The 22,004-nt window shown below is 37.7% G+C and overlaps 2 protein-coding genes across 4 annotated transcripts; both read left to right on the top strand.

Annotated features, from left to right (window-relative positions):
• The first annotated feature begins 1,974 nt into the window (after nucleotides 1-1,974).
• On the top strand, nucleotides 1,975-9,755 carry LOC113171786 (transmembrane protease serine 9-like). 2 transcript variants are annotated; one of them, XM_026374601.1, is made up of 10 exons: nucleotides 1,975-2,065; nucleotides 3,806-3,826; nucleotides 4,153-4,315; nucleotides 5,251-5,519; nucleotides 6,181-6,323; nucleotides 6,403-6,658; nucleotides 7,789-7,954; nucleotides 8,130-8,383; nucleotides 8,524-8,618; nucleotides 9,027-9,755. In XM_026374601.1, exons 1-10 carry the CDS (start codon nucleotides 2,011-2,013, stop codon nucleotides 9,309-9,311), a joined length of 1,707 nt encoding a protein of 568 aa, XP_026230386.1. In that variant the 5' UTR covers nucleotides 1,975-2,010; the 3' UTR covers nucleotides 9,312-9,755. The 2 variants fall into 2 exon arrangements, with proteins under 2 accessions (XP_026230386.1, XP_026230308.1); XM_026374523.1 differs by having other exon boundaries at nucleotides 8,521-8,618.
• Nucleotides 9,756-12,663: 2,908 nt separating this feature from the next.
• zgc:100868 (Tryp_SPc domain-containing protein) lies at nucleotides 12,664-19,002 on the top strand. 2 transcript variants are annotated; one of them, XM_026374700.1, is made up of 10 exons: nucleotides 12,664-12,747; nucleotides 13,998-14,018; nucleotides 14,237-14,399; nucleotides 14,843-15,111; nucleotides 15,467-15,606; nucleotides 15,687-15,939; nucleotides 16,303-16,468; nucleotides 17,436-17,689; nucleotides 17,829-17,923; nucleotides 18,278-19,002. In XM_026374700.1, the coding sequence occupies exons 1-10, from the start codon at nucleotides 12,693-12,695 to the stop codon at nucleotides 18,560-18,562; spliced, it is 1,701 nt and encodes a 566-aa protein (XP_026230485.1). In that variant the 5' UTR covers nucleotides 12,664-12,692; the 3' UTR covers nucleotides 18,563-19,002. The 2 variants fall into 2 exon arrangements, with proteins under 2 accessions (XP_026230485.1, XP_026230565.1); XM_026374780.1 differs by having other exon boundaries at nucleotides 12,665-12,747; nucleotides 17,826-17,897; nucleotides 18,278-18,370.
• The last annotated feature ends 3,002 nt before the right edge of the window (nucleotides 19,003-22,004 follow it).

The following is a 22,004-nucleotide window of genomic DNA, read 5'->3' as shown; positions in this document are numbered from 1 at the left end:
ACCTCTCAGTAGGAACCACACCTTAAAATATTTGATTGTAATAATACATGCTACAGTAGACATTTTACTGCACTTTTTATTTGCTTTCACTAAGTGAAGCTAATAATATGTCTGCCTGGTACATTTTATATGTTGCATCTATTTCTGAATCTAATTAGTGTTTAAAATAAAGATCTGAGACTTTTTTCATGCTTTCCTACTCTAGACATACTGTACATTTGAAGAAATTGTAATACACAATGGTGCCGTTTGACTGTCATGGTATTGATCTTGGTGTTTTCTGGTTTTACTTGTTCTAAAACAAACCATCCGATGAAACTGACAAAGGCCAGAGTTCATTTGTTGACTTAAAACCTGATGCTGCTTGACTGGTTGCTGAGAAATCAACATGCCTGTTGTAAGCCATTCTACAGCTCAAATCAGTTGAGGGAAGCTGTTTAAACATGATTCATTCATACGGCCACTTTTTCAAGTTTGCCCACAGTGTTATAAACGTGAAGACAATTGTTGGTACCCTTATGTACCAACTGTGACTGAAAAATTAACTCATAAAAATTCCGACATTGCTTTTGAGTTGTGGTGTAACAGAAGCATTTAAAAAACAAACTAATGAAACTATTCTGGAGCAAAACATGCTGCCCAGTGTCAGAAAGCTTTGTCTCAGTCATAGTCCTCCAACAGGATAATGAACCAAAACACAGCTAAAAACACCCAAGAACAGCTGAGAACAAATCATGAGACTATTCTGAAGTGGCCTTTTATGAGTCCTGATCTAAATCACATTAAACATCTGTGGAAAGAGCTGAAACATGCAGTGTGGAGAAGGCACCCTTCAAACCGGAGGCAGCTGGAGCTGTTGGGCTCTAATTACCTGGTATGTTTTAATGTATTATTACTTTTACAGTTTCATGTTATTTCAGGGACCGTTGTGGGTTTTTTTTCTTTCTTTAATCTCAGAGTACAAACAATTTTCTCCTTATATGATGATGATGATGTGAAATGCAAAGCCAGAAAGACTAGAGAGACTGCAGGTTGTTATTTTTGTAGATAAAAAATAACATTATTGTGGGTTTATTACTATTAAAGCAATACAGATACAATACAGTACCAATGCCAAAATATTAATTTGATCATTAAAAGCACCAAATGTGTTGTGTTTTTATCATATTTACTCACAGTCACTAAAGACTCTGGTTGAACTGAAACCAAAGACTGAAAGGAAGAAAATCATTCCCAGTGTTTACAGTTACAGTGTGTGAAACCTCCTGCGGGGTGTAGCATATGGAAGCTGTAGGTTTATCTTCAAGCTACAGGACTGTAGTGCTATTGCGAAATTCGCTCTTCTTCATGACAGTCAGTCTGGTGACGCCTGTTAAGACTTGTCAGTATTTTAACCTCTTTAAATGGTGTGATGGGTCTGCAGCTGTTCGAGGTGGAGCTGGTTCTTATATTCAGCAGCAGCATGTAGGTTACCAAAGGGTCTGAGTGATCAGGAGGAGAACAGTGAGAGAGTTTTTGACCTCTTTCTCTCTCAGATAGTTAAGTAAATGAAACTATGTGAGGAATGTAGAGATGTAATTATGAAACTCACATCTACAACACACCACTGAAATGTTATCTGTAACAATGAACGGTATTTTAGAAGCTTGTTTTTAATGTAAAATGTAATGAGCTGTTAAATGTAAAAACTATTTGAAATATAGAAGCAGTGTAACTGAACTATGAGATAGTATGGAATGAAAATACAAGAAGTACAAGAAGATACAAGAAGTCAAATTTTATAAAGTACAGATTTGGATTAAATGTTCTCAGGGTATCTGCTGGGTTGTGAGAGACATTGACGTGTTTGAATGAAACTGGGGATTTGCTTTGAGGGGTTGGGCGTGTTGTTACAGGTACAACAATGTCAGTCAAAGGAAGAGAGAGGCGTGTTAAATTCTAGGTAGAGAGAGAGAGGAGGGGAGAAAAAGGTTATTTATGTAGGAACACATCAGGTGTGGACTTTCAGTCATGACTTTCTACAAAGTGACTAGCGTGGCAGCTCTGCTGATTCTCCTGACACAAGGTAAGAACAAGCTTTACTAAATGTACCTGAACCCAACATTTAATGAAATTTATTGATGGCTTGACGGCTGTATAAGAAAAGTAGAATATTTTATCTTTTAAATGCTGTATTAGTTGTTCAAGGCCAAATACTGTAACAGTGATTTTATGTGTATTTTTAATCAACTTTAAGTAACATGTTGTGACAGGTTAAATTTCCTTCTTTATCGTTCTTTGACTTTACCATGTTACCATCTACATTCAGATAAACCAAATAACAAAATCATTGGGAAACCGTTGCGCCACAGGTTTCTGTCATCACCTGCTGTGTTTCACTGCTGAGATGGAGTAACACACTGATTGCGAAATTTATTCTGATTCTGTAAAACATTTACTTAAGAGAAGAATAGCTTCTGTTGAATGAACAGTTAGTCAATCAAGTCAAGTCGTATTATTTTACAGCTATGTTTGGGACACAAGACAATGTGTTGCCACATGCAAAATAATGTGACACTGTGTGAAAGGCAGCTATTAAACACGTTGTGTCAACAGACCCTCAACAAGTGTTTGCCAAAATGTGTCTTCATATTTTCATTATTCTGTCGATTTAGCTTGCTCATTGTTAAACAGAAAAGTTTGTTAAATGATTAAAGTTAGTAAGAAATTCATTTGACTTCTGTTAGGGAGATTGTCTGACCTTCAGTCCAGTCCGTCCTGTCTGACAACTGCTGCCCTCATGCTATGTCTTTAGGCAGCCACAAGCCATAACCAACAGTTACAAACACTGACTGTGTCTTTTTTTCTGTGTCATGTGCTGTTGTGCTGCTACCCACTTAACTTCCCTGTTGGGACAATAAAGTTGCTCGATTGATTGATTGATATTTTTCTATAAGCCAGAAGGGCTGTGATTGAGATTGAACTTTTACTACTGTTTATAGGTGCTAAATGCAATTTTTATATAAAATCAAGATTTAATGAGAGACTGTGTTGACAAAGGTAAAAAATAGTGCCTCACAAGAAGTATATTAAAACAGTAATGCACATGGTATTTGTATATGAATGAATACATATTTATCAAAGTGGGAGCATTTTTACTGATTTTACTGTTTTAACTTCACAATGAAAACCAGTCACACTGTTGTCTGACAGTTGAGAGTCTTGTTTTGGGTGTGTACTGTGGTCATTTACATTTAAATGGGTCAAAAAATCTACTTCAAGAAAAATATTAGCATGTCTTAGTCAGTTTTAATCGTATAAAACAGAATTTTCAAGCAATAAAGTTATGGCCAGTGAAAATACTGAGTGGCTTTGGAAAAAACCACCGTGGCTGATGAACATGAAAGGTGAAGCCTGCTATGGCTATAGCTCAAGGTGTGGCTATTAAGCAAGACACTGTGTTTTCTCTGGCACATTTGAAACTGTTATAGTGAATAATATAAACTGTATTTGTATATGAATTAATACATATTTATCAAACTGGGTGCATTTTTACAGATTTTACTGTTTTAACTTCACAATGAAAACCAGTCACTCTGGTCAACAGTGCTCAGCATAAAAACAGTTGTTTAATATTTTCTATGTTTCTGAAGGAGCTTTGTCGCCACAAAAAAAAATAACGCTGATAGTGCCAAAATTATGATGATGGATCTCAAGATCCCTTTCATGTACATATTATTTGTCACTACAACACGAGAAAAGACAGGAAATATAAACATAGAATTGTTGTTTTAATATTTTGTTTTGTTTGTTTTCTATTTTTCAGAGTGTCACTCACAGCTAAGTGGTAAGTCAAAGTTTCTGTCCACATGCATACTGTATGTACTTCTTTTCGTCTGTCATTGTTAAAGATGTTGTTGGGACTTTTGATGAATAAATATGTGCTGTCAAACCCAGAATACTTAATTATGGAAGTAGAAACAAGTAAACAGTTCAACAGATTATCCAATCAGATTGGTTTTTCATAATTTTTTCCCTCAGAAACAAAAAAATGACTGAAAGAATCAAAGCACATTTCCAGAATCAAAACCCCCAGCAACAGATTGCCACATAATTTCAAAAGCTACAATGGCAAAAAGAAAGAAAGTTTTGCTTTGCTTTGTCTCTCTTCAGTGTGTGGTCAGCCTCCACTCAACACTAAGATTGTTGGAGGACAGGTGGCTTCTCCAGGCAGTTGGCCCTGGCAGGTCAGTCTGCAAATATCTGGAAGCCACTTCTGTGGAGGATCCCTCATCAACAATCAGTGGGTGATGACTGCTGCTCACTGCTTCGGAAGGTGAGCAGTGAGGGTTGAGTGGATACTCAAATAGACAGGATGCAAAACAACCACAAACCAATTACAAATCACACAAAATTACGTTGAACTGTTTGTTGTGAACTGTCCAGGGAGTAGCCTGTGGCCCTTAAGAGATAAAGTGGTTAGGATAGCAGGATAATGGATCAATTGATGTTTTTGGTCATCTTACATACTATATGTTTACACATTTACACATTTCCAGAAAATTTGTGTGTTTTTTTTTTCAAGAAGTAGAAACTCAAATCTGTAATTTGTTAATTCCTTTGAACCATTATTTATCTGACAAAAGTATGATGATTTTCAATGTTTTTACTGTTCAACAATTAATAATTGCAACACCACTGCATCACTTTTATTGGCTCCAATTGTTTTATGCCTTTGCCTTAATAGACCACAGACCATTTCCATAAAAAGCTTACACAGATGTTTCTAAATATGTGATAATAACCTGTAGTGTTGATCTTTAGTATTTATTTTGGGTGTGTACTGTGGTCATTTACATTTAAATGGGTTAAAAAATCTACTTCAAGAAAAATATTAGCATGTCTTAGTCAGTTTTAATCATATAAAACAGAATTTTCAAACAATAAAGTTATGGCCAGTGAAAATACTGAGTGGCTAGTAACTTTGGAAAAAACTGCAGCCACAGTGGCTAATGAACAAAAAGGTAATGTCTGTTATAGCTATAGCTCAAGGTGTGACTATTAAGCAAGACTCTACGTTTTCTCTGGCACATTTGAAACTGTTACAGTGAATAATGTAAATTGGAAGACAATATTGTTCTGTTGTAACAAAAGACTTTAATAACATTTGGTTCAAAAAATGAGCTTCAGTGTTATATTAAGACATTGTCAGATCAGTTAACTAACTCTGCTAAAGTTCTCTTTAATACAGCTCTGCTTTTCTTCCCTCAGCTACAAACCAAGCAGTGTGACCGTGGTACTGGGTCTCCAAACTCAATCAGGATCCAACCCCAATTCACAGAGTCGGAAAATAGCGAAAGGCATTATGCATCCCAGCTACAACAGTCAGACCAATGACAACGACATCTACCTTCTGCAGCTTGCATCACCAGTGACGTTCACTAACTACATTCTGCCCATATGCCTGGCAGCGTCAGGAAGCACCTTCTACAACGGCACTAACTCCTGGGTCACTGGTTGGGGTACTACCTCAAGTGGATGTGAGTCACACAGCAAGTGGAATATGCAGGATGACTCCTATATTTTCTCAAATACTTAACTGGAAATAACTCAGAGCTAGTGCGAATACAAACACATAGTTTTGGAAAAACATTTTATAAAATATTTTGTATTACACCTATGAGCCACATGGTAAAGCTGTGACTCTGGAGTTAGAGCAGTGGAAGTGTCCTTGGGCAAGACACTAAACCCCTAGCTTTTCAAAGTAGGTTTGAGTATTGGTTAATTGAGGCTTTGAGTATTGATAATGTAGAAAAACACTATACAAATACAGACTATTTACAACATAAAAGTGTCTGATAGGACAAACAACTTACAGTTAATTGAACTTTTCTTGCAAAGAGCACTTTATCCTGATGATGGCACTAGATTTTCCTTGTAGACGAAACGTTATAGAGTTCAAATCTCAGAATCATCTAACAGATTTGTTGAAGTTTATATTAATTAATTAAATATTTTTCAACTTAAATAGCCTAAGCTATTTAACACCACCATCTTGACCTTTAGGTTCAGGTAGCTGCGAGTTCTGCAAGAGATTAAATCATCTAGTTGTATTTCTTTTTTCAGTATCATTATCAGTAGTTCATTTCTAAAAGCATATTTAACCACATTGTTTATTAAACTGAATTTGTGTCTCTTTAGCTAATACTATTTCACAAGACCTAAGGGAGGTGGAGGTGCCAATTGTGGGGAACAGACAGTGTAACTGTGACTATGGAGTGGGCTCAATTACAAACAACATGATGTGTGCTGGTTTAAGTGCTGGAGGGAAGGACTCCTGTCAGGTAATCAGTTTTACTGTGTTTGTGTCAGAATTCACCATCTTCAACGACTGCTCCTCCTAAATATTACATAATCTTAAAGGGAGACTCAGGAGGTCCAATGGTCAGCAAGCAGGGCTCTTACTGGATCCAGAGTGGAATCGTGAGTTTTGGAGATGGCTGTGCTTTGCCTAATTTCCCTGGAATCTACACCAGAGTGTCTCAGTATCAGTCCTGGATCAACAGCATGATCAGCAGCAACCAGCCGGGCTTCATCACCTTCACATCTACTGGCACTGATGGTGATCTCAGTGTCACCTGTGCAGGACTACCACCACCTCCAACCACAGCACCCCAACGTAAGTTCCTGCCATGCTCACGCTTTGTCAAGGGATCTGGGAGATTTAACAGTAAATGTGGAAAATTTTGAATTGTTTTCACACTGAACAACATTGTCTGGTTATTCTGCATAATCTGCAGTTCTTCGCTAAAGCTTTCTTACAGTTACTCTGACTGACATATTTAAACCCAATATGTTTACAAATGCAATTTTCGCCAAAATGAAATACTCCAAGTGTCCTGTACCTCATCTTGTTTATATTTTGCTAAATATCAGCCTGCCATGTTTTGTATATTTGGAGAGTTAAAATAAACGTATGTCGAGTTTAAGATGGTCTGTGTTAGGGACTGAGCAGGCAGGAAAGAGGAAACTGGTAGATTTTCAAAAAAAGAGAGTTTATTTACCCAAAAATAAAGAAAGCAATTTACAAAAATATTTGATACTATTCTGGGCCCACAAAAGAAGTCAAAACAAAAACAAAGCAAAACCAAACCAAACTCAGGCAAAGTTAACTTAGCTAAATTAACTTCAGTTGAACAGAGCAACTATGAAAGACAAACTGACTGAAATAAACACAGTGGGACCCTATGGCTGATCAGACCATTGATGACACCGGGAAAACTCAAAACACACACTTAATTACACACACTACTAACAAAATGTCAAACAACAGGAGTTAGTCTATCAGTTGTAAATAATCAAACAATTACACCAAAACAACTAAATCCAAAACATAATGTATCCCTAAAATACAAATCTAGATTGCCCACAGAGGTGGTAGAAAATGGTACAATCTGATTAGCCACTTTCTATATATAACAGTGACTATACAGAAAAGAACTGAGTAGATACAGAGAGAAACTAATGTACTGCCAATCATACAAAATAAACTGAGCATATTAAATAAAACTAAGACCTTTTATTCTATAATTCACTAACAAAACATAATTTAAAATAGGAACTAGATATGAAGCAAAACTAAGTTGTTAAATGCATGAGTGTTTCCAACTGCAGCAAGTGCGGCCATCAGTCTGACTAAATCATGTGACATTGTATTAATTATTTAATTCTATTATCTCTTTCAAGTTTACAAGACCTTAGAGATTGAAAAGGGTGTTTCTTTGTGTGTTCTTTGACATTTCTCTCCAGCTGTGGTTTGTGGCCAAGCCCCAATGAATACCCGCATTCTTGGAGGTAACTCAACAGCTGGCATGTGGCCGTGGATGGTGAGTCTACAGAGGAGCGGAAGTCATGTGTGTGGTGGGACTCTGGTGGCTGTGGACTATGTACTGAGCGATGCCAACTGCTTCTCAAGGTGAGACACCTGAAATGGTGATGTGGATGGATTCTTTTTTGTTAAAAACTCCAAAGACTAGTTGTTTCATAATGTCTGTTATTAGAGACAGCTATAGTTTATTGAAGTATGTATCAATCATATTTTATGTTTTTAAATGTCCTAAGTTATAGTGTAGTACGTTTTTGTCTCTTAGTTCATCCAGACCGTCTGATTGGACTGCAGTTTTGGGTCGATTGAAACAAAATGGCTCCAACCCCTTTGAGGTGACGCTTAATGTGACAAATATCACTCTGAGCAACCTGACTGGGTCGAACGTAGCACTGCTGCACCTAGGATCCCAACCCACCCTGTCCAACTACATCCAACCCATCTGCCTGGACAATGGACAAACCTTCACTGTGGGCTCAACATGTTGGGCTGCTGGATGGAGCTCTGGACGAGGAGGGGGTGAGTCCTGAATACACAGACACAGTAACTCTCCACATCATTTCACCTCTTTAGATTAAACATGGTGTAGACAGTAGTGATCTGGGGATGATTCAGGTGTTCCACTTCTTACCATTTTCTTATGTCTCCATCTTTAGTGGAAGAAGTTCTGCAGGAGACCCAGACAACTGTGGTAGATTGTGGAAATTTAACAACAAGTAGCAGCATTTGTACGGGATCTTTTACACTGGATCAGGTGAATAAACATATAATTACCATTACATTAAAATTGTTAATATTATATATAATATTATTAATATTATATTAAAGATTAAAAACTTAAGGAAATCAAGTTGCATTTAGCCAGGTCAGCTGTTTCCTCATGTTTTTAGCTCTATGCTAATATAACCGTTTTATTTACAGCTAATTCTCAGCAGGAAAGTGAAAATAATCCAACTCTTATTTAACTATTCTTTAGGGCATTAGAAAGTATCTATCATAAAACACATTTATTAAACAGGAAAAAGGAAGGAAGAAAGAAAAAAACTAATAGTAGTAATATTACCAAATCTTTTCACCAAATCTGTGACTGAATGTGGACTACAGATCCAGAACAGGGTTGTTACAAATTCATAAAGAGGTTTTTATTTGTTTTTCTGTGCAGGGTGATTCCGGTGGTCCTCTTATGTGTAAGCTGGGCAGCTCTTGGTACCAGGCAGCAGTGTTAACACTTTCAACAAATAACGCCACCAATCAAACACGAGCAACTTCAAATAACGTCTTCACCAAACTGAGCACCTTCGATAACTTTCTTTTAAAGATACTGGGGAATTTCTTGTCTCCAGGTTCCAGCAGCAACACCACTACAACTGCCACTGGTGGAGGCACTGCTCACTCCCTCTTCGTCCTTCTCCTAATCTTCATCATGTCTCTCCACCTCTTTCTGTAGAGACGTCCAACTTTACCTCTGAATAGTGATTTACATGATGTGACAGGCACAAATGAATGTAAAAGTTGAGAGACAACAAAAGTCTCTTGTAAATCTACTAAGCTAAGCTGCTCAGTTCTGGACACATAACAGCTGTTTACTGTCCATATTTACTGTCTGGAAGATGGATCCCTCTTCTGTTGCTCTCCCTCAGGTTTCTTCATTGTTTTTCTCACTCTTTTCAGAAGTCATTCTGATTGTACTGATCATACAGCCCACTGAGGAGAATTGGTGACCAACTCTATTTGATAATCATTTTGGGTGAATGAAGTTTATTGTACTTATACTTCATTTGTATATATATTTCCTGCATTTTTGTAATGTATTCTCAGATCTCTTTTACAGAAGAGTTCTTGATCTCAGTGAGATTTTCTTGATTATAATAAAGTTTAATTTACCAACTAACTAAGTAGTAGTGAAGTTTGTAGGGTTAAATCAGGGTTCTGTTAATTTTCTTAACCAGTCAATAACAGTGCATTGTCTGTGGGAACTGTGATGGACATGAAATCTCCCAGGTTGAGTCATGGTATATAATAAATACCAATTAGTCCTATGTTGGTTTTTGATACGGTGGTGGTTTTTTACCTATAACGGCAGATCAGTATGGTGAACTCAGAGAGAATACAGTCCCACCCCACCCCCCTGATGTACTATATGTTCACTGTGTCTTGCTTTCTGTGTAATGTGCTCGTGTGTCTGTGCAGCTAAGTATTAAGTTGTGGTTGATTGATTGTTTGAAATTCATTTGAAATTCACGTGAATGAATTTCTTGCTCACTGTCACCTACTTAATAAAAGGTGGGGAGGGGGGAGTGTTGTCGTGTCTAGAATTGTGTGAGGTCATAGTGCTGAGTTTTGTCATACAATTTGGTAAAGCTTTTTTAAATTAAGTGCTGGTTGACTGATTTAATGTTTTAATGTTGTAAGTCTAGAGATGTTCCCAGGGAAGGCATAAACCTATGGCCTAAGGCTGCTAGGTTTTTGTGCAGACGTGAAAGCCTGGTATTGGACAAATTTGGAATTTTTAGCAGGTGTCATGAATGTATTTAATTGAGCATGGGATACTGATTGATTTAGAATGGGTGAGTGGTGTGTTTCTTTGTAGTGAGTTTGGTTTATTTTTGCTCCTGGTTTCATACTTTGCACCTGTCAAACTGGCTTCTCAAATTTGGTTACGGGATGAGTAGTCATCCCGTAACCAAATTTGAAAAACCTCTCTGGGCCACATTGTTTTGACAGATGGTTTACCAGAAAGGAACTAACTGGTTTATCCAACTCTACATTTTTTGTCCAGTGCCCTTTTAGTCTTTTTCCAGTTTTGTTTTTTAAAACCACTTTGTACTTCTGCATTCTAACCTGATTCAACTTGGCACTTGGTGAGGTAAATGTCCTTGTTGTGCTTTTACAATTGTTTTACTCTCAGATTTACTTAACAGGATTTGTGAATTCTGTCTGGGATTTGAGTGTGTGTCACCACTGACACCACATTATGGATTAATGCTTAAAGTGCTGCCCAAATATCACATCAAATGTATTGTTTTCTTCTGCCCATTGCAAAGCTAGCAAAATAGCTACAGTCTTAACTATATATACAGTGACAGGTGTGGTTCTCTTCTTAAAAGCTACTGATCTTTGTCAAAGTTGCTGTGAGAGATGGGAGTTTTAATTGACCCAATTATAATGCCAGACACAAGTAATGCAAAGGAAGGAATTTAGTTTTTTAATGAGTGATACAAGAAAAACAGAAACAAAGTGACAACAAAAAATGAAAAGAAGACACAGCTGGACACAAGATAAAAGTACACTAGAAAATACAAGAAGAAAGGTGTTGTAAAGTAGCAACACAAAAGCACTACCAAAAGGGCAGGGGGCAAGGGAGCAGCATGAAAACTGACAATCTGGCAGCTTAGTGTAGAGTGAGGGGAGCCTATGAAGGGTGGAGTGCTAGTAAAACAGGTCTGGTGATTAGGGGATTGAGCTAAGGGACGACAAGTGAAGCTGATCTGGTGATAATGCGTGGGAGATAGAAGGCAGGAGCAAAACCAGACAGAGATCATGACAGTCGCAAAGATAAACAAACTTAATGTTTCCAAGCTGGTAAAACATCACCAGGCATGATTTTTCATGTTTTTATTCAACACAACCATTAAACACACAAAGTGATAGTGGAAAAAGTAAGTGACACCATGTTTTAATTACTGATTAAACAACCTTTGGCAGCAAACACTTCCTGTAGTTGATAATTAGAACTTTGCAACCTCTGCTGCAGTAACATAAAGGTGCCAGATACCACAGCACTCTTTCAGGGGTCTAGTGGAGTTGATGCCTGAACAGGTATCAGATTTTAAACAAATGTTTAAGTTCTTGGCTATAGCTCCTGGAAAAAAGCTTTTTCTTGTAGACACATGTAGATGTGAGTTTCTAAGGGAAGCTGTTATTGTTTGGCTATTTTATTTCTTACAAAGAAAATGACAAGTCACTGTTTCTGTGGAGGGAAACACAGAGTGCAAACTCCGAACACTGAGTAGCAAATGGAAGTTGTTTCATAAAAGTTCATCTCTGAAGTTTTAAATGGTCTAACTGTTGAATGAAGAACATGTTTTTGTGTATTTGTATTCATTTGTTTGTACATTTCAGCATATAAATCCAATGATGTCTTGGTGTTTCTTTTAATTTCATTGTGTCTAAATAGTTTGGTACATAAAAAAAAATAACGCCATTATCAGTGCTTAGTATATATTGATTTGTTAGTAACTTCAGTTTAGTTCTAGGAAAATCTTGCTTACAGAAAGATAATCACATGCATAACAAATTATCACATTTGGTATAAACAGATTTACAGTACATTTCACAAGGAATTTCTTTTTTACTAAAGGTAAATTATTTTAAAGCATTACTTTGCCAGTTAAAACTTTAAATAAAAAAAATACAATGAAAATCTCATTAAATAAATAAATACTTAAATATCCAACAATAGGCTAGACAGTAGTAATAATAACAATATGGAGATAATGATAACCTATGTACATACAATTGTAATGGTGAACCTCTGACAGGAGATTCGACAGACGACACTCTGTGGTGTGTGTGGTGCTACAAAGTCACAGACCAGTCAGAGCAGCTGATAGGCGTCCACCTTAGGGTCAATTTCTACTAAAAAAACACTTTAGCTTTAATTTCTCTATTGTTAGGTTGATTAGAATCAAGTGTTTCATAGATGCAAATACAGATGATTTGTGGTTAGACATTAGGTGTGTCATGGGAGAAGGAGGGAGGAGTTTATACCAAAGGCAGGAAGCGACGAAGACTATTTATTCTGGAGAAGTGTTATAGACTTTTAATCATGGCTTTCTACAAAGTGATCTGTGTGTTAACTGTGCTGACTCTCCTGACACAAGGTAAATACAAATCTCTCTTAACTGTACAGGTCTTAACTGAATATTCAATGAGCGGTAGTGATGGGTGAGTGGGAGGAATGTCTAGTTATTTTAATCAAATTAGACTAGTTGGAGCCTGTTATACAGAGTACTTGATTAGCACACATGTATGTACATACAGAATTTATACTTGTTATAGTTTCACGCATTTGTGGACATGTGTGGCCGAATCCCTGCTATCTGGTTTATTTGACAAAGCAGTTAAAAATATCTAACAAATGATACACTGTTTTTCGAATCTCCTTGGGCACAATAATCAAGTCCCCAGCACCTGACGCAATCAGTTCTTGGTTCTAGGCCAACTATGAGTTGGTACCACTCTGAAACCAGTTTTCCTGGCTAAAAGCTGTTTCCTTGGTTGTCGAAACATTGGTTTATAAGAAAGCACTGGGTCTGAACCAGTACTGGAAATGGTTTGGTGGAAAAGGCCCCTTAAAGAAAAGCAGCAATTCAGTACATGTACTGAACCCTGTTTGCTAGCTGGGCCTCTCCATGTCTGTTAGTGAATATTCTATTGTAGAATAAGAAGTGATGGCACATATTTAAGCACTGAAGCTTTTTATAATTTATGTAGACTGTGAAGCAAATCCACTAGTGAGGTACGCAGATCATAATCCACTAACTTTTGTTGCACTGATACTAGAAGTGGCAGTCATTAAATTGGCTGTAGTAATAGCAGTGGTGCAACACGTGCATCCCTGCATCTAGATGTGAGAACGACTGTCAGCAGATATACATACAGTCAGTGAACGCCTCCAGTCACTATGCTGACATTCTACTCTGTGTCTGGCACATGTGCTGGTGGTTACACACCCATAAAGGACATAGTTTCATAGAGTTAAAGCATTTTTATGAACAATGTCTGAGGAGGAAGTGAAACTAGTTTGGAACGAGATGGTATGTTGCAATTTATCATGGAGGTCAATTAAAACAGCAGGACAGTTTCTGTAAGGTGACTGTGAAAGAGAAAAGTCACGAAAAAACAATGTACTTTATTGTGTAGGAGTGTTTTACTGTTTGTCAAAGTGAAATGTAAACTTTAAAATGTAGTGTCTTATATAATTTATATAAGCACTAACTACTAACCTTTTGAGTGTGGAGTCAAGTCCTAATAACAGACTGTCATTAGATCTTGACTTTAGTGTGTCTGAAATATCAAATACAGAATTGTTCTCTCAAGAATTGTTGTTTCTTCCTTTTCAATTCTTCAGAGTCTAATTCACAACTTAATGGTAAGTGTCTATTCATGCATATTTCTATATGTCATATATCATATTTTACATCTTTTGTTGGGACATCTGCTGGACAAATGTGTTCAGTAGCACAGAGGTGAGATCATTGAAGCACCAGTATTAAAATCCTCAGCAAAAGTTTACACATGTAGAATTTCAAACTGAAGTCATGAAGGCTGATCTGAAAGGGGAGATTATTGCTCAGTGTCTCTCTTCAGTGTGTGGTCAGGCTCCACTCAACACTAAGATTGTTGGAGGACAGGTGGCCTCTGCAGGCAGTTGGCCCTGGCAGGTCAGTCTGCAGGAATCTTGGGGCCATTTCTGTGGAGGATCCCTCATCAACAATCAGTGGGTGCTGACTGCTGCTCACTGCTTCTCAAGGTGAGCAGTGAGGGTTGAGTGGATATTTAACTAGACAAGATGTAAAACAACAAACCAACTACAAATGACTCAAAATCATGCTGCAGTGTTTGTTGTTGCTTTGCTTCTTTCAGTCAGTTCCATCAGTTAACATGCGCGTCACTCAAGCAACTCAGAAATAGACAAAACAGTCTGATTATATAGTTGGACTTGTATCTAAGCAATAGCGTTATAAAGGTACATTTCATAGTTTTATCTGCTACAGGTTACTTGACAATTCTAGATTATCTCTGACATGTTTTAAACACTGGGAGACCTTATTGATCTGCTGCAACAAAATACTGCTTTATTATTTTGTAGGTATATTAAGACAATGTAAGTTCTATATATGTATTGTCTACACTTGATAAAACCTCTGCTTTTCACATCTTATTACTTTATTGTTTCTCTCCTGATCACCTCAGCATCAATCCAAGCAGTGTGACTGTGGTACTGGGTCTCCAAAGTCAATCTGGATCCAACCCCAATTCACAGAGTCGGAAAATAGCGAACGCCATTATTCATCCCAGCTACAACAGTCAGACCCATGACAACGACATCTACCTCCTGCAGCTTGCATCACCAGTGACACTTAATAGCTACATTCAGCCCATATGCCTGGCAGCATCAGGCAGCACCTTCTACAACGGTACTGACTCCTGGGTCACTGGCTGGGGTGCCACTGCAAGTGGAGGTGAGTCATACAGCAAGTAGAATACACAGTCTTTCAGAGAAAGGATGACTCCTATATTTTCTCAAATATTTACCTGGAAATAACTAGTAAATATTAAACTACAGCTTGTGAAGATGCTTACATCATCTGCCTGTGACATTGACAAACACATAGTTTTGGAAAAAAAGCAAAATATTTTATATTACTCATATGAGTGTATGAGTATGGCAAGTTGTTGAAATATTTTAACTTACCATGGTCTAAGCTATTTAACAGCACCATGCTTTAGGTTCAGGCAGCTGCAAGTTCTGCAAAATATTAAATTATCTTGTTGTATTTCCTTTGTATTTATATTTATGAATTTGTGTCTCTTAAGCTTCTGGTTCACAAAACCTAATGGAGGTGGAGGTGCCAGTTGTGGGGAACAGACAGTGTAACTGTGACTATGGAGTGGGCTCAGTTACAGACAACATGATGTGTGCTGGGTTAAGTGCTGGAGGGAAGGACTCCTGTCAGGTAATCAGTTTTACTGTGTTTGTGTCAGAATTCATCATCTTCAACGACTGCTCCTCCTAAATATTTCACTCTCCTAAAAGGGAGACTCAGGAGGTCCAATGGTCAGCAAGCAGGGCACTCGCTGGATCCAGAGTGGAATCGTAAGTTTTGGAGAAGGCTGTGCTTTGCCTAATTTCCCTGGAGTCTACACCAGAGTGTCTCAGTATCAGTCCTGGATCAACAGCCATATCACCAGCAACCAACCGGGCTTCATCACCTTCACATCTACTGGGACTGACAGTGACCTCAGTGTCTCTTGTGCAGGACTACCACCACCTCCAACAACATCCAAACGTAAGTTCCTGCCATGCTCACACTTTGTCAAGGGATCTGGCAGATTTATCTGTATATGTGGAACAATTTGATTTTTTCTTCACACTGTACAACACTGTTTTATTTTGGTGTTGTGTTTCTTCACTGAAGTTTTTTGTTACTATGAAATATTTAAACCTAGCATTTCATCCTGGAAGGTTTTGTATATTTGGAAAGTGTAGGCTCCCTATTAAAAGTTAAAATAAACTTATGTGGGTTTGAATATAGTCTGACTAAACAATGTGACATTGTATTGATCAAGCTACAATATCTCTTCTACGTTTACACACCTTTAGAGACTGAACAAAGACTTTCATTGTTTTTACCTTTGACATTTCTCTCCAGCTGTGGTTTGTGGCCAAGCCCCGATGAATTCTCGCATTCTGGGAGGAAGCCCAACGGCTGGCATGTGGCCGTGGATGGTGAGTCTACAGAGGAACGGAAGTCATGTGTGTGGTGGGACTCTGGTGGCTGTGGACTATGTACTGAGCGATGCCAACTGCTTCTCAAGGTGAGACACCTGGAATAACTGTTGGATGGTATATTGTCAGCTTGTTTAATGATTTAGCTGGTGTCACAAATTCTCACTTGACAATCAAAAGTGGATTAATGTTGTTTTGAAAATAGTATTTTGAAATAAAATAAAATATTGATCCTGTTTGCTAAAATCTACAACTAATGCAGCTGTTTTAGGAAATTACTGAACCTTTTAAGTTTTGGAGATTTAAGAATAACTTAATTTTCTGAAATATTTGCCTTCAGCCAATGATAAGAGCATCTGACTTTATCAGTCAATATGGTGTATAATATGATTGATTGGGACTTTACGGCCTAAGGAACTACAGTAGTTAGCTTTTTATTGTTTCTCATAGTGTCTGTTATTAGAGACAGCTATAGTTTATTAAAGTGTGTGAAGCTGATGATAAATGACACCAAATGCTTCAAAGTTTATATTTGTGGGGGTCTTTCTTTCCTCTGGTGAAATATAAGGTAAAACTCTGCGGCCCAAAAAAGTTCAGTACTAAAGAAAATACGGCAGTGGCACCCCTGTACGAAAACAAAATTTACAATATGTTCAATATGTACATTTTTGTCAAATAAAGTGCATAAAAAACACAACAAAAGCATATCCTTTCCTTCCATGCACACGGATGCCCTAATTCTGTTGTGCACAGGCAGAATTACATTCCATAAGCATGCACAATCCATCTATTAGCAAACACAGCCCTCCAGCATGACAGTGCAACCAGTTTTCTCCTGTATTTTCCCGGCAACCCTTGACTCCAAGGCCCGCACCACCATGCGAACCAACCAGACTGCGCCCTCTGCTTTTAAAACTGCCATAGTCGCTACATCCTATCTAAAGGGTTTATTGACAGGATATCCACACATTTTTTCCACCTGGTTACATGTGTATCAATCATATTTTATGTATTTAAATGTCCTAAGTTATAGTGTAGTACGTTTTTGTCTCTTAGTTCATCCAGACCGTCTGATTGGACTGCAGTTTTGGGTCAGTTGAAACAAAATGGCTCCAACCCCTTTGAGGTGACGCTTAATGTGACAAATATCACTCTGAGCAACCTGACTGGGTCGAACGTAGCACTGCTGCACCTAGGATCCCAACCCACCCTGTCCAACTACATCCAACCCATCTGCCTGGACAACGGACAAACCTTCACTGTGGGCTCAACATGTTGGGCTGCTGGATGGAGCTCTGGACGAGGAGGGGGTGAGTCCTGAATACACAGACACAGTAATGTTAACTCTCCACATCATTTCACCTCTTTAGATTAAACATTGTTTAGATGTCTGGGGATGATTCAGGTGTTCCACTTCTCACCATTTTCTTATGTTTCCATCTTTAGTGGAAGAAGTTCTGCAGGAGACCCAGACAACTGTGGTAGATTGTGGAAATGTAACAACAATTGACAGCATTTGTACGGGATTTTTTACACTGGATCAGGTGATTAAACATACGATTACTATTACATTAACATTTTTGATATTGTTGATATAGTTTTGCTTTTTAACTAGGTATTTGTGGGTTTTTAAAGATCAAAAACTTATGGTAATCAAGTTGCATTTAGCCAGGTCAGCTGTTTCCCTATGTGTTTAGCTCTATGCTAATATAACTGTTTGATTTACAGCTAATTCTCAGCAGGAAAGTGAGAAGTATCAAACTATTTAAGTAGTTTTTAGAGCATTAGAAAGTTTTTACAGAAGTTATTACCAAATCTTTTCACCAAAATCTGTGACTGAATGTGGATTACAAATATTACAAATTCATAAAGAGGTTTTTATTTGTTTTTCTGTGCAGGGTGATTCCGGTGGTCCTCTTATGTGTAAGCTGGGCAGCTCTTGGTACCAGGGAGCAGTGTTAACACTTTCAACAAATAACGCCACCAATCAAACACGAGCAACTTCAAATAACGTCTTCACCAAACTGAGCATCTTCGATGAATTTCTCTCAAAGATACTGGGGAATTTCTTGTCTCCAGGTTCCAACAGCAACACCACTACAACTGCCACTGGTGGAGGCACTGCTCACTCCCTCTTTGTCCTTCTCCTAATCTTCATCATGTCTCTCCACCTCTCTCTGTAGAGACGTCCAACTTTACCTCTGAATGGTGATTTACATGATGTGACAGGCACAAATGAATGTAAAAGTTGAGAGACAACAAAAGTCTCTTGTAAATCTACTAAGCTAAGCTGCTCAGTTGTGGACACATAACAGCTGTTTACTGTCCATATTTACTGTCTGGAAGATGGATCCCTCTTCTGTTGCTCTCCCTCAGGTTTTTTCATTGTTTTTCTCACTCTTTTCAGAAGTCATTCTGATTGTACTGATCATACAGCCCACTGAGGAGAATTGGTGACCAACTCTATTTGATAATCATTTCGGGTAAATGAAGGTTATTGTAGTTATACTTAATTTGTATATATATTTCCTGTATTTTTGTAATGTATTCTCAGATCTCTTTTGCAAAAGAGTTCTTGATCTCAGTGAGATTTTCTTGATTAAAAGTTTAATTTACCAACTAACTAAGTAGTAGTGAAGTTTGTAGGTTTAAATCAGGGTTCTGTTAATTTTCTTAACCAGTCAATATCAGTGCATTGTCTGTAGGAACTGTGATGGACATGAAATCTCCCTGGTTGAGTCATGGTATATAATAAATACCAATTAGTCATATGTTTAATTATGAACAGAATTGGCACCCTGTGTGCCACTGCAGTGCATGCTGGGACCGCTATCAAATGACAGGGATACGGAGGCAAATTGTGATCTCTTTGATTTGACCTGTAATGACAGATAATGATCTAATTGAATGTAATATTGGAGACACCGAACAAAGCCACTCTCTCCCTGAGTTATGAGTTGTGCTTGAACTAAATGACAAGGATTGGAAAAGGGTGGCACCAGAAAGGTTTTCATCTGACCTAGAATCTTCCAGATCTGATGTCTCTGTCTTCAGCAAGGAAACAACTGCTATGAAAAATAATCTGAGAAATTATTTTCACATGGTTTCTGTCTTTTATGAACAATAGGTTGTGCAGACTTTCAAGCACTGCAAAGTCAGAACAAGTATTTGTCCTGATGACCTAACAGCCTAAGTCTGAGGAATTGTGCTGAGCAGCTTGGTCACATTTTTTATTTTTACTGTTCCTCAGCCAGCACAGACCATAGAAACAAATGACAGTGGTCCTTGTTGCCAAACTCTCCCACCCCAAATCCTTAAATGATTATAGGCCTATAGCATTCACCTCACTGGTGGTGAGAAAATTATTTGAAAGCACAAATTAGTCAACACAGGTCCGTTTTTTAACCTCTTGCATTTTGCCTGTAAAACCATTGTATACAGGATGCCACCATAACACTCCTTCATTTGATCTATTATCCCCTGGAGGGAAGGGGAAATCAAGTCAGCCTGTTGTTTGTGGATAGAGTCAGAGTGATTTTTGGTCTACAAAGGTTGACCAGATTTCTGATTTGAAGAAACACTGAGGATGCTTTTTTACACAGCTTTCATTGAAATTGTCCTTCAGAGAATTTATTGAATGTGATGGTTAAAGTTGGTAGTAATATCAGCAGAACTCCATTAAGCAGCCTGTTTGACCTACATAGGAAGCAGCTATCAAACAAAGTACCGTCGATCCTGTCTGACAGCTCCCGTCCCCTTTTGGTTCTGTTTTTACGCAGCCATGAGCCAGAACCAACAGATAGAAAATTTTAGAAATTATTGAAACAGCTTTTAACAGTGCTTGAACTTGATATTTTGTCTGCTGTGTTGATTTAATAAGTTAGTGGTATTATAGTACAATTTGTACAATAAACTTTTCATGCTCAGGGTATTATGATTCTGAGGAGAGAAGAAGAGAAGATTATGAGAGAGATTGTGAAAAATTACTATACTCAAATAAAGAATTCTTTGAGTTTATAAATTAATTAGGAGATCAGTTAATTTTGTGATTGTATCTTTGAGGAGTCTTTGGGAGGTGAAATGAACTGTTAAGCAGAAAGGCGTGTTGGTAATGCAGACCGAAGACTTTAAATGTATTTTCAGTAATTTATAATATACAAACCTCATACTCTGTACATGGTTTACTTGTTGTTCCACTTTGCACACAACCAGTAAACATCCAGCTAGGACAATAGCACTGATCACTTATCACGAAACCAAAATTAAAAAGCCAGTTTGACAGGTAGATACTATTTGAATCATCACCTCAAGCATTGCGTTGCCAAGATGAACACTTACAATACTATAATATTTTTTTAATTGCTATTTTTGTGTTTTATGTTCAATTTTTTTAATGATGTAAGCTCTTGACTGGATCAATGGGATTTTCTTTTCTGCCCAATAACTCATCAAATGTATTATTTTTTTCTACCCATTGCAAAGCTAGCAAAATATCCACAGTCATAACTATACATACACTGACAGGTGTGGTTCTCTTTTTTAAAAGCTACCTCATGTGGGATAAAACTGCCTCACCTATACATCATAAAATGTGATCTTCGTCAAAGTTGCTGTGAGAGATAGGAGTTTTAATGGACCATTTATAATGCCATACAGAAGTACTGCAAAGGAAGGAATTTAGTATTAAACGAGTGATACAAGAAAAATGGAAACAAACTAGGAAACAAAGTGAGAACAAAAAAACTACAGCGAACACGGCTGGACACAAGATAAAAGTAAACTAGAAAATACAAGAACAAAGGCGTGGAAAAAACTCAAAAGGCAGCGTGCTAAAAAAGTGAAAACAGAAGATCCTGCGCAAAAATACAAAGTAGCAACAAAAGGCAAAATCAAAAGGGTTTTATTCACATCTTCATTCAACACAACCATTAAACGCAGGGATGGTGGAAAAAGTGAGTGACACCATGTTTTAATTACTTATTGAACAACCTTTGGCAGCAACAACCTTAAGCAAACACTTCCCGGAGCTGATGATTAGAACTTTGGAACTTACAGAACTACTGTGGCTCAGCCACATTCTTTAAATGTCTGCTGTAAACAGCTCTCCTTATCATTTATTACACAGCATCTGTATTGGTTCAGGTAAGGGCTCTGACTGGGCCACTCCAAAAGATGGATTATATGTTAGGTAATTTTTTAGTAAATGTACTTCAGTGTTTAGGGTCAGGGTTCTGCCCCTGTTTGTTTATTACCATGTATTTTTGTCTGATACCTCCCTTCCTTCTCTGCCCCCTGTTTACATACACCAATCAGGCACTGGACCACTGACAGGTAAAGGAAAAAGATGACATTCCCTGATGGCTGTGGTCTCTTTCAGCAGGATAATGTGCTCTGTCACAAAGCAAAAATGGTTCAGAAATGGTTTGAGGCGCAGTTGAGAATGACAGTGTTGACTTTTCCTCCAAATCTCAGTCCAATTAAGCATCTGTGGGATGCTGAATTGGTAATGGTTTTATTGAATCAAATGGTTGCAAATAGATCACACAAAAAAGCTTCAATTTATTTTCAAGCATATTTGAGAACAGTTAACTAAAGTGAAACTGTTCCACTAATCCAGTGACTGCA

The sequence above is a fragment of the Anabas testudineus genome, chromosome 8 (genome assembly GCF_900324465.2).
Source record: "Anabas testudineus chromosome 8, fAnaTes1.2, whole genome shotgun sequence".
Taxonomy (NCBI): domain Eukaryota; kingdom Metazoa; phylum Chordata; class Actinopteri; order Anabantiformes; family Anabantidae; genus Anabas; species Anabas testudineus.
This window is presented reverse-complemented; position numbering and strand designations above follow the sequence as displayed.